Source organism: Sinocyclocheilus grahami, unplaced genomic scaffold (genome assembly GCF_001515645.1).
Source record: "Sinocyclocheilus grahami isolate Dianchi unplaced genomic scaffold, SAMN03320097.WGS_v1.1 scaffold530.1, whole genome shotgun sequence".
Classification (NCBI taxonomy): domain Eukaryota; kingdom Metazoa; phylum Chordata; class Actinopteri; order Cypriniformes; family Cyprinidae; genus Sinocyclocheilus; species Sinocyclocheilus grahami.
Genome location: NW_015505709.1, coordinates 1,356,430 through 1,374,676, shown reverse-complemented (window position 1 = coordinate 1,374,676; position 18,247 = coordinate 1,356,430). Strand labels below are relative to the sequence as shown.

Here is an 18,247-nt window from a genome sequence, read left to right as displayed (position 1 = left end):
TTAAGACAAAACAATGCTACCCCAAACATAGTCAAAAGATTTTGTGTACAGTCTAAATACATTGCTTTGAGGGATTGAGTTACTGAACCATTACGGTTCAGACAAAAAATTAAGAAAATTGTGAAGAATTTCCTAGCCTAAAAAATAGACAGGGAGTTTGTATGAAGTCTGCCCTTGTAAAAGCTTGCGGCGCTACGTCATGGAATGTGGCAGCAGGACAGAAGTGTGAGGACTATTTATATTTGGGGTTGGGGGTTGGAGTGGGGCTTCCCACTGCAGACTGCACACACAAGAGCTGACTGTTACTGACACATGCCCCTCCCTTCCTCTGTTTCTCCACAGATGAGCGATGGAGAGAAAGAGAGAGAGGAACAGCTGTGGTAGAGAGACAGTGAAGGGAGGAGGATCTCAGTGAGAGTCAGATGCTGCACCAGGCAGGAGCAGACAGAAGTCAGCCATAGACAACGTTGGAAAAAGAGGATGGCCAGTGTAAAGGAATATGTCTAAAAGAAATATGAAGGAATATCTTTGTATGCTCTGACAACTGGCTGTATTACAGGTAAAAAGAAACTCTATTACTATGCAATACTGTTGTTTTAAAAGTGTGTGTTTTTGTGTGTAGGTGCATGGATGGGTGGATAAGTGAACATTTAACTGGATAGATAGAAAGTTAGACAGATAGATACATAGTTATATGGATGGTTAGGTAGAAAGATGAATGCATGGAATGCTTAACTTTGACCTTGATGTTTCTTTACCATTTTCCTCACAGATCAGAATGGGAAATACAGATAGTCAGTATAGCAATTCCATCATCCCTGGTAAGGGAAAATCTAGCTCCTTGAAGATGCACACCTCAAAAGAGGAGGCACTTTCCCCACGTTCTTGGTGGAGGAGCACTGAAAGCACCTCTGGATACAAGGCCAAAAATTTATTTTCACCACACAAGAACAGCCAACCTTACATCTCCCGCCATTATGACTGCATTAAAGGGGGATCTAGTGACAAAGTACGTTCAGAAAGACACAATGACAACCATTTATTCCAGGGAAATGGATTCTTTGTAGGCTACAGACAACAGACTGGAGGCCTCCAGGCCCCTATGAAGAGCACCAGTTCTGAGATTAAAGACAGTAAGAGCAGTCCCAAAGTTCTTTTTCGTGAGGATGGAAGTCTGAGGGTAGAGTTTACCAATGCACGGAGGGAGCCGGATGTTGCGCTGTCTTTGGGCAGCTGTCTCAGTGGACCTGTTGATGCTACCCAAAGGGCCAGTAATGGGAGCTCTCTTAGCTCTGAGGGTTCATGGTATGACTCACCCTGGGGGAATGGGACAGAAGATCTGTGTGATAATGTCTTCACCACCGGCCAACCTTCGGACAACAGTAGTGGATATACCACACTCTCATCCACACGCACTGTAGATTTTGGATGTTTTAATGGTTACAATACAGAACAATCTGAGAACCATATGAGTAACCTCACCTGCCAAGCCACAGTTCTTGGCAGTCAGTATGCAAGCAGTGATTGCAATAGTAATGGGTACAATGCTAACCGAGCTGAGGAAGACAGTGTTATTGGAGACTCTGTGTTCCTTAATTTGGAACATAATGGATTATCCGACCTTTACGCAAACCCCAACATGACTGTGCCATTCCCTACCGAGAGCATCCTAGCGGTGGATCAGCTTGAGGACACTCCTCAGCTCCAAACCTCACTGACCGCTTCCCTGGATGTGAACTCTCAGGATGAGAGTCAGAAAACCCAGAATTACACCTCACAAACCCTGCCATGCAGAAAAGCAGTTCCTGATGGCAATACAAGGAAGGACTTGCTCAAGAGTCGCATCCGCCGCCTCAGCGATTGGACAGGAAGTCTAAGCAGGAAGAAGCGAAGGCTGCAGGTGAGAAAATTATTTGGCGTTAGTGTAAATCTTTCAGCATAACAGACCTTCCTGTTTGACTCCAGAATTATCATGCAGATGTTATCATATTACAATTCCATTTCCTGTTCAGTGCTCTGGGTGTAAAATTATGTTTTTGTTGAAGTTGACTCTTCAATGCTGTAAAGCATTTTTAGATGACATTCCTCTTTGAAACAACAAATTACTGGTATGCTTGTTGGACTGGCCATGATTTGTAAGAGTTGTAAAGAAGAGTAAAGGGTGTGAAAAACTTCACGACATTGTGGCAACCTTGTAAAACAGTTACATGTTAACATTTGCCATCCTCTTCTCACTTCATGTCTACCCAACCTCAGGAACCAAGTACTCTGGACTTTACAGAGGTCATCAGCTGTGGAGCTGGGGGCACACTAGAGGAGTCCAGACCATTTTGGAATCCCATGTCCTCCCAAACACAGCTGGACTGCTCTGGTTCCTCAATGGGCCCATTTGGGCAGCAGAACCAGGGTGCGGCCTTGAGGCAGAACATCTATGAGAACTTTATGCAGGGCCTAGAGACTGGCAGCAGCAGTGGAACTGCTGATGGACTCCAGGTCTGGGAGGGTGAAGGAGAAAGCAGCAGTGGCTCAATGGGCTCCTTGGAGCAAATGGACTTCCTGTTTGAGAAGGAGCAAGGTGTTGTGCGGAGGGCTGGTTGGTTGGCTTTTAAGCCCCTCATTACCCTCCACAAGGACCGCAAACTGGAGCTGGTAGCAAGACGCAAGTGGAGGCAGTATTGGGTCACGCTCAAAGGTAAGATGGTAGTCTTGGGAACAAGGGGACAATAAATGCAGATTAACACTAATGCTGAATCTACAGCAAGTAAAACATGCACAGCCAATTAAATTTTTCAGTTCTAAGACTTCAAAATGTAGCTTTAATGGATAATGTTTGCTCGTCATTATTAGGAGCTCTATCTCTGTTTCCCTGTCTCCTGTAGGCAGCACACTTTTGTTGGGTGAATCTGATGGAAAGATCTCCCCTGAGCAGGAATGCACACCACATTACGCAGTGCTTGCCGAGGACAGTATTGTGCAGGCAGTTCCTGAGCATCCCAAGAAAGAGCATGTCTTCTGCCTCAGCAATGCCTATGGAGATGTCTATCTCTTTCAGGCATGTGGCCTTTATCTTATAATATAGTACATAGTACACTATTTCCACAATGTGGACTTTTGGCTATAAGTTGTCTCTTATCTCTCATCTGTTACTTGCAGGCTGCTAATCAAACAGACCTGGAGAACTGGGTGACGGCCATCCATTCTGCCAGCGCATCACATTTAGCTAAGCGTCAGGGGAAGGAGGACACTCTGCGTTTGCTGAAGAGCCAGAGCAGAGCTCTTCTGCAGAAGATCGACATGGATGGCAAAATGAAGAAGATGGCAGAGCTGCAGCTGTCCGTCATCAGCGACCAGAAGAACAGGAAGGCTATTGAGAGCCAGGTGAGGAACGAAACGGATGTGTGTGTGTGTGTGGATGTTTATGCATATGTGTGTGGTTTGTTTCAAAAGTTTGAAGGCCAAAACCAAGTAGTTCAGATGAGTGGTTTGCTAAATTGGGCAATTAAGTCATTGATGTTGGTGTTTGAACAGCAACCACACCACAGTGCCTTCAGAGCATCCAAGAATATATAATACAAGCATTCAGACTTGTCATCCCCATGCCCTGCTGATCCGCATTATCTACATTTCTATGTTTTTAGGTTTTCTAAAGAAACTGTGAGGGGTACTTTCCCATACATAAGTCACTGCCAGTGTTGTGGGTTGTTGTAACTCCATAATATTTATAATGTCTATAGCTTTCTCAAATGTATTTCAATGCGTTGCTCTCTCTCCTTCATCTCTGACCCACAGATCCTGCAATGGGAACAGAACCTGGAGAAGTTTAACCTAGAGCTCTTCCGCATGCGCTGTTACCTGGCTAGCTTGCAGGGCACAGAGCTGCCCAATCCAAAAAGCCTGCTAGCCACTGCTGGACGCCCGTCTAAAATGGTGCTAGGTCGTCTGGGAATTTTCTCTGTCTCGTCCTTTCATGCGCTGGTGAGGATCTGTCACATGCTTTGAGGGAATTGTGTAAGATACCAAAAAAAGACCTCATTAAAACAGTCTACCTTTGAGACGTGCCACAAAAATTTAATTAAGATGAGTGAGCACTGAGATTTTTTTTAAATGATCTTGTGTTTGTGCAGATATGCACTCGTGATGAAGCCACCCTGAAGAGACGATCTCGCTCTCATCCTCGAGGTATGCGGAACAAACGAGGACTGCTCTTTTCTTCACAGAAGGGATTAGACAGTCTGACCAAACGCAACCATGAAAAGAGACAGTCTCTGTCCCAGGTAAGAAATACTCTTTGGTAGGTGCAGCCGCAATAAAATATATATTTTTTAATAATCTGGCTAGAACTGAAAATATCATGGAAATTCTTTTGCCAGACAGTAATGTATTTTAAGACCTGCCAAACCCTAACAATAAAGAATACACTTAGGGAAAATAAAAATAAAAGGAGCAGTTTTCCTTTAATTAATGTTAATCCTAATTGACGTGAATCAGTACATACTAAAAGAGCTGTGATTTCAGGTTAGGAGTCTTACTCTGAGGTTCACTGGCCTGTGTTTACGACTGCAGTACTGATTAGTCATTTAAGACACAGGCCTGTTTTACTCATTTAGTCTCACAGTAGTGTGTTAATGCTGTCCACAGGTGTCAGGATGAGAAACACTGTCACACTTGGACAAAACAAACAGCCACTTACTCACACATCAAAGCTTTCTCTGGAGGTCAAATGGCAGGAAAACACACAGCAGTCCTGTTCCTTTCTCCTGTCAAACTGTTCGGGGGCTGTTTTGGAATTACTGTTTCTCGATCAGTTCTTGTAATTAAGCCCAGCTCAGCATTCCTTTTCTGAAGGGCTTTTGTGTTAACACAGAGCATGAGCTCTAAATCCACATGTATGATTAGGTAGATGGCCTCATGTGAGTTTGGAGCCAATCACTCAGCGGTTCCAGCCTCATAATCATCCATCCTTAAGTGGACCAAATCTGGTCAAAACAGCCCCTAATAGTGCATGATTCCAAAGACGGGAATTACCATGAGCTGCATGCGGTTAATTGCTGCAAGCTGGAAACAGTCTGAGAGGAGAGACAGCTTCTACTGCACAGATGTAGCGTCTGATGCTGTTTGATTCAAAAGGGTTACGGGGGCAGTGTGATTGTTTCCAGAGGGCTTAGATGCTTTAGTCAGAGTCAAGTCAGAGTTGCCGTCCCCAGATAAACTGCTCAGTTGTAGTATTGCTACTGTTCTCTGGATGTCTTCCTCTGTTGCTTTTTTACAAACTCAGCTCTTTTCTTAAAGACTTGCCGGTAACACTCTAGTTCACTCTCTAATAGTCCACTTTAGACATCCTGCAGTAAGTAACTTTACAACTACATGACTACCAGTCATTAGAGTATTAGTAGACTGTCTGCTTAATATCTGCTAACACTTTATTTTGATGGTCCCACAGCAGACGTTCTGACTAGGTAACTTTGCAAGTTCATGTCAACTTAGTGTACTTACCCTAAACCTTACCTAACAGACTACTAATGGTACGTAATGGTTTTTATACTGTACAGACCGTATATTCTATTGCACTACACCAACCCTACCCCTTACAGGATTGTGCTATTTCAGATTTTCAATACACTCCATTCTGTGTGATTTATAAGCGTTTTGAAAAGTGGGGACATGGGGTAATGTCCTGAAAAGTCACCTTCTCCTTGTAATACCCATGTCATTCCTTTGTCATTATACAAATGTATGTCCTCATTTGTCACAAAAACGCACACACACACACACACACACACACACACACACACACACAACACACACACACAAACACACCCCATATAACAATTGTGTGCCCAGTATATTCTCTGCTATCTCGGCATAAAACAACAAATAATGTTCAAAGTACAGCCACATTTACCATTGATCAGCTACATTTCTCAAGTCAATTCCAGTCATTTCAATATAAATCCGCATGATCGGTAGTTTTGTGTGAAGGCCAAAAAGTTCCGACATAGATTTTGCTCATGTTCAAGTTTGTCACGCAAATTCTCTGCAAGGACCAAAACTGCTTGATTTTCAAGTAACTTGAAAATTTTTAAGCAGATGTGTGATGACAAAAGCTATTTCTTTTTTCATGTAAATTTGAGTTTTTGCAATTGACAGGACATATTTGATGTTTGGTTTCGGTTGTGTAGTGCTGAGTCAACCCAACACACACACACAAACACACCCCATATAACAATTGTGTGCCCAGTATATTCTCTGCTATCTCGGCATAAAACAACAAATAATGTTCAAAGTACAGCCACATTTCTCAAGTCAATTCCAGTCATTTCAATATAAATCCGCATGATCGGTAGTTTTGTGTGAAGGCCAAAAAGTTCCGACATAGATTTTGCTCATGTTCAAGTTTGTCACGCAAATTCTCTGCAAGGACCAAAACTGCTTGATTTTCAAGTAACTTGAAAATTTTTAAGCAGATGTGTGATGACAAAAGCTATTTCTTTTTTCATGTAAATTTGAGTTTTTGCAATTGACAGGACATATTTGATGTTTGGTTTCGGTTGTGTAGTGCTGAGTCAACCCACCTGTAGTGAAATCCCAGTCCTAAATCCCATTCCTCATAACTTATATCATGAGATGTTAAATATCTTCTGATTGTTTTTGATTGCATTACATCATGTTACAGTTTCAGTGTGGACAGACAAATAGCTTGTTGCTGAAAACACCAGTTTTGCGACAAGCTCTGTGAAAAAAACAAATGTAAGATGGAAGTGCGTTTCAAATATAATTTTATTGCATTAATTATTGAAAGGTATTGCTAAATAATAGTACCTAATTAAAATAAAAATGAACCTAATTAATACCTAATTAAAACGAACAGCCTAAGTGTTACAGAGCTGACGAGACGTGAGACGTGCGGATCCATCTGCAAGGCTTTATTGTGGAGAAGACAGAGACGTGGTCATGAAGCAGGCAGGGTCAAACAGAGGCAGACAGGTATATGGTGGGCAAGACACAAGAACAGTCCTAGGGCTAGCATGGGTCGACGATGGGCAGACAGAGTCAGAAGGGGCAAGACTAAGGGAGAAATCCAGGAAACCAGGCGAAGATCAGAAACCGGGAAAACAGCTAGGCTAGGGCTAGGGCTAGGGCTAAGGCTAAGGCTAAGGCTAAGACTAGGGCTAAGGCTAAGGCTAAGGCTAATGACTAAGGCAAATTACTAGGGCTAAGGCAAAGGCAAATGACTAGGGCTAAGGCAATGACAAGGGCTCCGTAAGGTAGCTATCTCTAGGAGAGTGATAAACGCTGAAACAATACTCGGCAGAGGGAAGGGATCAGAGTGAGTGTTAAATAGTGAGGGAGTGATATGAAACAGCTGGGTGCAATCAGTGTAAACAGGTGTGTGCAATTCGTGCTGAGTGCAATCAGTGCAATGCATGATGGGAAATGTAGTCCGGGGTGATGTGCAACAGTGTGTAGTGCGAGAGTCAATGAATAGGAAAGTTCGTGGACCGGATTCGTGACACTAAGCTGGTTGGCTGGGCTTAGCTGGTTTAAGCTGGAAGTAGCTGGTTTTAGCTGGTGCCCTAGCCTGGCTAAGCTGGTTTTTAGCTGGTTGGTCAGCTGGTCTCCCAGCCTGACCAGTTAAGACCAGCTTGACCAGCTAAAGAAGTGGTTAAAACCAGCCTGCAGACAAGCTATGACCAGGCTGGAAGACCAGCTAAAACCAACCACCCAGCTTAGGCTGTTTTCAGCTGTTTTTTTCAGCAGGACTTTTTTTTTTTTAAAGCATTTTGTTGTAAGCTTAGCAACATGCTAACATAATATTCTGTTTTAACCATAAGTATAAGTCGAGTTTCTTGTGTGCTTCACATGTGTAGCACTATTAGTGACTTTAACTGCCTTGTTGCTCATAAATAGTGTTTCAGTTCAGTCAGTTGTGAGGTTTTATTCAAGACAGGATGCTGTTTTATTAAGTAGCTAGCTGTCTATGTACCGTGAGGAGTCCACCTCACTGCAGGAACAAAGCTTGTGTCAGTTCCCTTTCATGGGAACTTCGAACTGCGTCCTCTAGGGGTCGCTATGGGGAACGCCTCGTCGTGACCCGTGTCTGAAGCATACATTGAAAAAACACCAACTCGTTGGCCGGCGACAGCCATGACGTCACTACCGGTGCGACTCCAGTATAAATCGGCGCCGGGAGCTACACATCATTCACTTCTTCGTCTGAAGCTTGCGTCCGCAGCATGGCAAGAAACCTAGAGGACCAATAAATAAATAAAAACGTAAGATATAGTTTTAGAAAATAAGAATAAGAAATCATTTTGCAGTTATTTTGCAGCACATTTCAGTTTAAACATTTAGCATTTCGTATAGTTGATGGTTATATATCAAGACTAGTAGCATAAAACAGCGTAAAATCATAAATCATAAAAATCATAAAAAGTGTAAAAGTTAACATCATTTATGTCGGTGTAGCAGACGAAACGTGGTTCTGATGTCCACATTGAATGCACAGGGACTTTATTTTACTATTTGCAGTATTAAATAATAATGCAAAGTTATATAAAGCAACTAATATTATCTCAATTATCAATGTCATATTTCGTACTAAGCTATTGAATTATTTCAAACTGAGACATTGATCTATACTTGAACTTTATTCACTTTTGGTCTTTTTTATCCTCTTGCCTGTTGTCAGCAGAAGTTGGATGTCTTTACCAAAATGCATGTAACAGCGCCTCCTGAAGGTAACCCGTGGGACTGCAGTCTGGAAAGCCGGGTGTACGTGCTCATGCCCGACAGTCAGGTCGTCAGTGTGCCAGTCAAACAGGACTCTCTGGTTGCTGATGTTCTCTCATTGGCCTGCAAGGTAATTTAGCAATCACCTCTCACAGACCCAGTGACCTGAAATGGCCATAACCAGAAAAACACGAACAACTAAAGTTCACGCGTTTGCATTTTCTGTCTTTTGTGGTCTCTTGTGTCTGGTTCAGACCTCATGAAATGACAGAAAGCGTGCTCAATAACTTAAGGTTCTCACAGGATGCATTCGCTTTGAGATGATTTAATAAATCATTACACATTCTGAGCTCCATATTGATCTCTATATGAGTGTAATAGTGGATATCATTGTCTTTTGTAGGCAAAGCAGCTTGACCCAGCTCTGCACTGCCTGCACACGAGGAGACATTTGGGACAAGATGTGGAGAGAAGTACTCCAGTGCCCACAGACCAGCTGAGGACCCTGGTGAGACGAAAACACACTTTATAAAGCAGATTGTTCAAGCTAAACTCTATTTGGATTAGTATTGCCTGCAACAATAACCATCTTAATCAGTTTGTTCTGTTAACCTAACGTTGCCCATCTAAAACTAGTTGGATTGGAATTTAAGCAAGTCCAAACTAGTCTAAGCTGTTTTTTTTCTTGTTATACACACTTATTTCACAAAACCTTGCCTTATCACACAGCAACAATGATGCTCTGCTCTTGTTTGACAGGTCTATGATGAACTGGAAGTTTGGCCTCTCAATGTGTTGACCATAAACATGTCCCGGCCGGACACAACTATAGACTTTGGTGAGTTACTGTATAGCAGGATCAGCAAGAAAATAAATAGTTCACCCATAAGTGAATATTTATTCACTCTCGTCATTTACATAATTCCCTCACTCTTGCATTGTTCAGAAACTGTATGATGTTTTTCAGAGGAACAACAAAGTTTAGCAGAATATTCAAGCTGCTCTGTTCCATACAATGTATATATATTAGAGCCCGACCGATATATCATTTAGCCGATATTATCCGCAGATATATCGGTATCGGTATATGCTGCCGATATGAAAATTTTTTTTACATAACATATAACGCAGATTAAATGCTTCTGAATTGTGTAATTAATTAGTTTATCCAGCAGAGCACGCTCCATTGTTTGCTACTGGCGACCCAGGTCAGTGTAGTGTAGAGATGCGCGGATGAGCTCAAACTTCACCCGAGTCCGCTGCTTCAAATTATCCGCCCGCCACCCACCCGCACCTATATTTGATCGTCATATTACAATGATTCTAATTCTTAGTTTTGCGTGATGATATGATGAATGGATGGCTCATTTTTAACAGCAGATTCAGTGACGTTAGAGACTAGAGCTGAGCTGCGCATCACGGCATGCGTCTGCGGCACATTAAAGCCTGTGTTACGGCCACCGGAGCTGATCGCGGCTGGACTGGCGTTTATACCCGCTGCACCGCCACCCAGAGCTCATGCTTATCACATCGGTCACATCACATCGCGTGGTGCGCGTCCGGTGTATGTTGTCTACACTGGATGCAGTAAACTGATGCCTCGTTCTATTTATGACATGCTGACACAAAGTTCAAATGATTTTCAATGGTCACTTTGTCGCGTCCTGCTGCGGCGCGAACACGGTGTCAGCATAGTTTGTCAGTACAGTCAGTAACATAGCAGATTGAAAAGTTAGTATCTTTCTGCAGTTTAATAGATGGCAGTGCAGTGGTGGCTTGAGTCTGTTGAATTGTGATTTAACGCTACGTTGTCACCTAGTTGGAGAGACTCAATGCTAAGTAAATAAACAGCAATGTTCCCGTCTTTTACTCTCACAATGAGCTTATCATACTCGTTTGCTACATTAGTAGGGCCCTATGATTTCCGCAATGCAGAAAACACGAACGGAATCGCAGAATCCAGTCATAAAAATGGAATTTACTGTATAACACGGAATTTGTCTTATTTTTGATGAATAAATAAAAAAACAGGTCGGTATATATATATATATATGTATATAGACTGTGTCTGTGAATATTAAACTGCAAAAAGATTATTTAAATATGAATGTTCTGCGTGTTCATTTGATTACCAGAAAATACACAACACAGGATGTTATTAATAATAAAAAAAATTATTAATTATTATTATTTATTCATTTTAGATGTTTACATTTGGAAAAGCTGTGCTTCCTGCATAAACCTGCCCCTGTTGGTTTGGCAGCATCTTGCTTGCCCTACACAGTTACCTTGTTTCATTTCTTAATTCAAGTTATATATTTTTTGTTATTTAAGTTATTTATAATAAGTGAAGTGAAGTTTACTGTTCAGTGCACTGATGTCAGACTCATTTTGAATAATAAAGTTTATTGTTAAATTGTTAAATACCCTGTCTCCACTACATAGACCTATGTTTGTCACATCATTATAAGTGTTTGATCACCACATTTGAGTTATCATTGCAAAAAATGTGTTTATGTATATATATTTTGTTTATGTAGGCTATATACTGTATTCTATATACAGTACCAGTCAAAAGTTTGGACACACGAATGGGAAGTGTGTCCAAACTTTTGACTATACTCTACTATAATATAGTCTACACATAAAGAATATCGGCCAATATATCGGTATGGGTCTTTTTCTACTCCCTAATATCGGTATCGGCATCGGCCCCCAAAAAAACCCATATCGGTCGGGCTCTAATATATATGTATATATTTTTAAAAACTGTACTTTCATATAATATGAATGAAAAAAGGCCTTTTAAGTGTACTTAGAGAACAAATGAGTTGTAAGTGCTAAAACCACACATTCAATTTCATTGTATGGAAAAGTGCAGCTTGGGCATCCCGCTGAACATCTCCTTTTGTGTTCCACAGAAAAAAGAAAGTCACACAGGTTCAAAGCAACATGTACATGAATAAATCTAGACAGAATGTTTCAGAACATTCCTTTAAATGTGTTGAAACAATTCTGGCAATGATTAATTTAATCTTACGTCTCTCTGCAGGTTTTGCGGTCACAGGTCATGTGGATGGTGCCAGGAGAAGTCATGTGTATGTGAGCGAGGTGAATCCTGAAGGCCTGGCGTTTATTAGAGGTAACATTTCAATATATCTTATGCCTCGGTACGATTTTAAATGTTATGATTGATGGAATGTATTGTGATTGATTTGTATGATGTGTATTGTCTTTGTAGGTCTGAAAGCTGGAGACGAGATCTTGACTCTTAATGGTGTGAGTGTGGCCTCTCTTGACCTCGGCCTCATGCAGAGCTTCTTCAGCCAACAAGAGCTCCGTCTCATCCTCAGACGCGAGGATAACAGCGCAGACGACCAAAGCTCCGTCTGGCCAGACTGTTACCTCAATAAATCTTGACAGAATGTTTCAGAACATTCCTTTAAATGTGTTGAAACAATTCTGGAAATGATTAATTTAATCTTACGGCTCTCTGCAGGTTTTGCGGTCACAGGTCATGTGGATGGTGCCAGGAGAAGTCATGTGTATGTGAGCGAGGTGAATCCTGAAGGCCTGGCGTTTATTAGAGGTAACATTTCAATATATCTTATGCCTCGGTACGATTTTAAATGTTATGATTGATGGAATGTATTGTGATTGATTTGTATGATGTGTATTGTCTTTGTAGGTCTGAAAGCTGGAGACGAGATCTTGACTCTTAATGGTGTGAGTGTGGCCTCTCTTGACCTCGGCCTCATGCAGAGCTTCTTCAGCCAACAAGAGCTCCGTCTCATCCTCAGACGCGAGGATAACAGCGCAGACGACCAAAGCTCCGTCTGGCCAGACTGTTACCCCAGTGAACCTGATCAACCCCAACCTCCTCAGGGCGACATCATTCACCTGGAGCAGTGGACCACAGGTAGAAAAGCACAATGCACTTTATAATGCACTGCTCTTCTATAAACGCTACCGTTCAGAAGTTTGGGGTCCGAAAATAGTTTTTAACTTTTTTTTTCTAAATTTAAAATTAATTAAAGATTATGGTAAAAATGAAAGATTAATGTTAAAAATTTGAATTACATATTTATTTATTATGTTTTTGAAAGAGTGTCATAGCTTTTCTATTTTGATATATTTTAAATTGTAATCTATTCCAGTGATGGCAAAGCTGAATTTTCAGCAGCCATTATTCCAGTCTTCAGTGTCACACAATCCTTCAGAAATCATTCTAATAAGCCAATCTGGAAGAAAAATGTCTTGTTATCAACAATGTTGAAAACAGTTGAGATGCTTAATATTTTTGTGGAAACCTTGATAATTTTTTTTTTTCAGGATTCTTCGACCAATTGAAACTTTAAGCATTTATTTGAAATGGAAATGTTTGCAACAATGTAAAAGTATTAATTTCTTTAAAAACAAACAAATAAATCAATCTTACTGACCCCAAACTTTTGAATAGTATTGTATTTTGCCATTATATCTTTTCAAATAATATTGTATGTGCCCTGCTTTTTCTGCATTAACCCTACATGAACTGCAGAGGGCAACAAACTTTGCATTTGACTCTTGTTGGTGGTCTGGGTATATATTTCTGCATACTGTTTTCAGGGATGTCATGTGGCTAGTTTTTTGAGAGGGCAGCAGTGGTCCAAGCTCATGTGGTGCCCTTTTTATGAGAAAAACAAACAAACAAACACCCATTAAATGAAAGAACGTTCAAATCTCAGTTAACGTTTTTTTTTTTATTATAATGTTTTAGATAAGCACATTTTTACCTACAGTAGTCATGGTAAACTGCTACAGTAGTCATTTAAATTAGAATTTAAATGTATTTGGTTACCCATCAACTGAACAGGCATTAGTGAAGAAACTGCCTGTAGGGCTTGCGGAGGGCTGTGATTGCTGGCGGCCTCTGGCTCTTTAGACGTACTGCAAACAATGAAACAACTCCTGCTGTTTTTATGATGAGAACCTAACGATGGACAGCTTGTTTCACAGCATGACGCTGTCAAAATGCCCAGACATAAACTATTACACCACAGGGCTCTCCGCAGACAACAAGACTGTTATTCTCTACAGGATGGTGTTTCCTGTAGAGGGGTTTGTAACATTATTCTAACCGTAAACCTAGTGCATATATTAGGTTTTCCCATTTGATGCAATGCCAAGCTTTGTAGAATCAGAGACAAGAGGCCTGCTGAAGTGGACCTGCATCAGCTAGTGAGATCAGTTCAATGGCAGTTAATAAAGGTCAAATGCTTGCACTGGTCGAACTATGGTGAGCCATATCCCGAGAGAGAGCGCTGAGTTAATCAGCCTTGAGTGTGTTTATTTCACTCTCTGTCACCGTGACTTAACACGTCTTACTTTAAAAAAACAGACCACTCTTTCATTAACATCTTTTCCACCTCTTTTTCTCCCTCAGATCCAGCTCAAGAGCAGGAATTTCCCGAGGGCTCTGCGACGCCTGCTTTGGAGGAGCTGAACGATAAGGCCGAGTGGGGCGAAAAGGTAAGCCGAGGGAATGAGCTGTGGTGCTGTCAGAGATTTAGGAGGTGTGAGCAGCTTGTGTTGAGAGACTGGCTGGTGTGATCAGGATTACGGTGGGTGTTATGGGGTCAGATGGAGAGAGAGTCGTGCTCAACAGAATTCCACAGTCTTACTGCACACTTGGCAGCTGCAAACAATAATATTTGAGTTTCCTTGCTTTGAAAGGTTTAAAATGTAAAAGTTCTTTGCATGGCATGTAGGGCTTGGCAGTCATTTTTCAGTATTCGAGTTTACACAAATTTTAGTTTGGGGTTGGTACGTTTTTTTTTAATACTTTTAATTACCAAGGATGTATTAAATTGATCAAAAGTGACAGTACAGGGTTACAAAATTCTATTTCAAATACATTTTGAACTTTATATTCATCAAAGAATCCTGAAAAAAGTGTATCACAATTTCCACAAAAAATATAAAAAACAAACAATTATGTTTTCAATATTGATAATAAGAATACATTTTTCTAATGTCACTAAATCAGCATATTAGAATCATTTCTGAAGGATCGTGTGACACTGAAGACTGGAGTAATGATGCTGAATATTCAGCGTTTTCTTTAGGAATAACTTATATTTAACAATATTACTGTTACTGTTGTAGTTCAGATCAAATAAATGCAGCTTTGGTGACCATTAGGGACTTAAAAAAAAAACCTTTAAAAAAAATCTTACTGACCTAAAGCTTTTTAACTGTAGTCAAGTCAAGTCACCTTTATTTATATATTTATACAATACTGGTTGAGTCAAAGCAGTTTTACAATGTCAAACAGAACACTGTATTTTGCTGTTTATGACCATGCATAGTTATTTTGAGGCATACAAATAAAATTTGATTTAACATCATATTTACAAATATCTTTTAGACACTGTGGAAACATATCTTGCATTAAACATTTTCAGTCTACTTTGGTTGTTTGGTCAAAACTATATTTCCTCCGATTGAAACCGTTACCATTTCAGGGCAAATACATAAAAACAGAAGTACAAATATTTTTAAAAGGTTATAAAGTCTCAAGATGTGAAATGTAAAAAAATCTTACTGACCTAAAGCTTTTTAACTGTAGTCAAGTCAAGTCACCTTTATTTATATATGTATACAATACTGGTTGAGTCAAAGCAGTTTTACAATGTCAAACAGAACACTGTATTTTGCTGTTTATGACCATGCATAGTTATTTTGAGGCATACAAATAAAATTTGATTTAACATCATATTTACAAATATCTTTTAGACACTGTGGAAACATATCTTGCATTAAACATTTTCAGTCTACTTTGGTTGTTTGGTCAAAACTATATTTCCTCCGATTGAAACCGTTACCATTTCAGGGCAAATACATAAAAACAGAAGTACAAATATTTTTAAAAGGTTATAAAGTCTCAAGATGTGAAATGTTGATTGAGGTTTCTCTGTTTGACCTTTGCTGTTTTTTATATGAAAAAAAAGGTTTTCTGTTGGACGGCATCTCAGTGAACAAAATGTCTGATTGACTCACTGCTGCTTTATGGGAGGTCAGTAACAGATCAGCATGTGGTCATTTAGATTTAATCCAGGCTTACAGAGACTAGAGAGAGAGAGAGAGAGAGAGAGAGAGAGAGAGAGAGAGAGAGAGATTAGCATGTACCTGCACTAGACAGAGTATTTTGGTGTCTATAGTATAGTACATGTATAGAGGAGAGGTCTGAGGTCATGTGTCGGGTGGTGGGACAGAACAGTGCAGGAGGAGATGAAGAGGAATTCTGTGCGCTCTTCCCGCTGTCATCTCTCCGTCAGACCCTCAAGGAGATGTTGGTGGGACTGCTGGATGACGTGAGCGTGTGTGGGAGGTGTGAGTGTATCTCACTGGTACTGACATCATTTCTCAGTCTTTTTTCTTTGTTTTTGTGGTTATAGAGTGAGTGTTTGCATGTATTTATGGTAACACTTTATAATAACATTTATTAATATATTAAACATTGTACATTATGTAAAAGATCTTTAAAGGATGAGTCAACTGTATGTAAGCCATTTGTAGATTGCATTTGTTTGGGGCAGGACTATCAGTTTTACCAACTAATGGCAGATGAAAATTTGATGAATATATTTTTATATATAATCATATTTGAATGTTATGCATTATATAATGTTAATTATATAAAACTTAAATAACACTTATCTAAATTTTTAGTAGTAATATTTAATAACAATAACATGTCCATCTAGGGTGTACATTGAAAAAAAATGTTAGCTGTGCTTGTTAACTATAATTGAGAAATATATATATATATTTATAATATGTAAATGGAAAATGTATGTATTATATATATACACATTTTTTAAATAAAATTTGATATAATTATTATATAAACTACTTTTTATATTTATCCTTACTGGCAGAAAGTGAGTTAATTGTACACTTTTTTTTCTTCTTTTTTTTTAACATTGTACATTTATAAAAAAAAAAGTGTCACTATGCTTGTTAACTGTTTTACAGAAATATATATTTATAATATATAAACAAAATATTCAAACAATTTTATAAAATTGTATATAATTATTATGGAAACTACTTTTTTTATATTATTTATCCTTACTGGTAGAAATTGAGTTAACTGTATTATCTAAATAAAAATATTTAACTTCATATTTTCATATTTTGTTTTTACAATGAACAATCTGAAGTGCAAGCCATTTGTGTGCGATTATAAGGAATTCAACATTTAATTCATACATTTTCTAAAAACGTATGTCATCCTTAGAAGTCAAGTCAAGTCACCTTTATTCATATAGCGCTTTATACAATACAGATTGTGTCAAAGCGGTTTTATAGTGTTAAACAGGAAAAAAGTTTGTCAATGCAAGATGACAATAACAATCAGTCAATTTTTTCAGTTAAAGTCAGGCTTTATAAGAAATTAGCAAGATTTCAAAATGTGTATGATGTTCAATAGGGAGACTAATATGGTCATACTTCTTGGTTCTAGTAAGAACTCTAGCTGTTGCATTTTGGACCAGCTAGAGTTTGTTTATTAAACGCGCACAGAAAACCACCCAATAAAGCATTACAATAATCTAACCTTGAAGTCATGAACGGAAGATGCATACCATAGGGCTGTGGCTATTGGCAGAACAGGCACTTGACCTCTGTATTGCGAAGGGCCTCTATAACTGTACCATATGTAACATGGGCCATGGCATATGTTTCTTGTTTACATCGTGCAAGGTACAATAAATAATAATGTACTCATTCTAATGAATTTATATTGTAATGTACTCATTCTAATATATTAAAATCATCTTAACATTGCTGGTAGGTTATCATTGCACAAATCAACACAAATCACAAATCTCTACGTTAAAAAAAATAAAAATAAAAAATGAGAAGAGTTCTAACTAATGCGCTGTCTTCACTGTACCTCACGCACACTCGTTTGGTCAGATCACGCTGCGCGCGTGCACAGACATTCTTTTTTGCGTTTAGACAAACTTTTTAGTGCTGACCCGCAATTTTATCAATAAAATAGCTTAATCGCTGAAGAGCTCCATTATCGTTCTCAACAAGGAGCTGGTAACATCATCGTTTCTAAAGCAATTAAAGCCACAGCTTCACTGTTAATAGAGAAATGCGGCAAAACGGTGGTAATTCATACATAGCTGCTCTCTCTCACTCTCTCTCATAAATGAATACTTTTCTGAGAATAGAATATTGAAGTGGAGATCGCTAAACTGCAAGCTAACCGGTGTTTTCAGAAACCAAACAATGGAGAGAGTGCATGCACATGGTTGCCAGGTTGACAAAGATAAGTAACACACTTAGCAGATATTTCCCTATTGCGCAAGTGGGAAGCTCTGTTTTGAGGATTACGTCTCTTTATTGACGTGACATGACATGTGGCCAAGTATGGTGACCCATACTCGGAATTAGTGCTCTGCATTTAACCCATCCAAAGTGCACACACACAGCAGTGAACACACACACACCGTGAACACAC

General features: G+C 39.5%; 1 protein-coding gene across 1 annotated transcript in view; it reads left to right on the top strand.

Moving 5' to 3' along the window:
* Nucleotides 1-18,247, top strand: part of LOC107555290 (T-lymphoma invasion and metastasis-inducing protein 2-like) — a 51,585-nt gene that overhangs the window by 23,941 nt on the left and 9,397 nt on the right. Inside the window, exons 2-16 of the mRNA XM_016238042.1 lie at nt 343-559; nt 773-1,900; nt 2,257-2,692; nt 2,880-3,052; nt 3,154-3,378; nt 3,790-3,975; nt 4,125-4,274; nt 8,690-8,860; nt 9,134-9,238; nt 9,490-9,568; nt 11,783-11,872; nt 11,972-12,130; nt 12,230-12,319; nt 12,419-12,649; nt 14,156-14,241. Coding sequence (XP_016093528.1) covers nt 779-1,900; nt 2,257-2,692; nt 2,880-3,052; nt 3,154-3,378; nt 3,790-3,975; nt 4,125-4,274; nt 8,690-8,860; nt 9,134-9,238; nt 9,490-9,568; nt 11,783-11,872; nt 11,972-12,130; nt 12,230-12,319; nt 12,419-12,649; nt 14,156-14,241 — 3,303 coding nt within the window. The 5' untranslated portion in view covers nt 343-559; nt 773-778. The remainder of the gene's footprint in view (nt 1-342; nt 560-772; nt 1,901-2,256; nt 2,693-2,879; nt 3,053-3,153; nt 3,379-3,789; nt 3,976-4,124; nt 4,275-8,689; nt 8,861-9,133; nt 9,239-9,489; nt 9,569-11,782; nt 11,873-11,971; nt 12,131-12,229; nt 12,320-12,418; nt 12,650-14,155; nt 14,242-18,247) is intronic.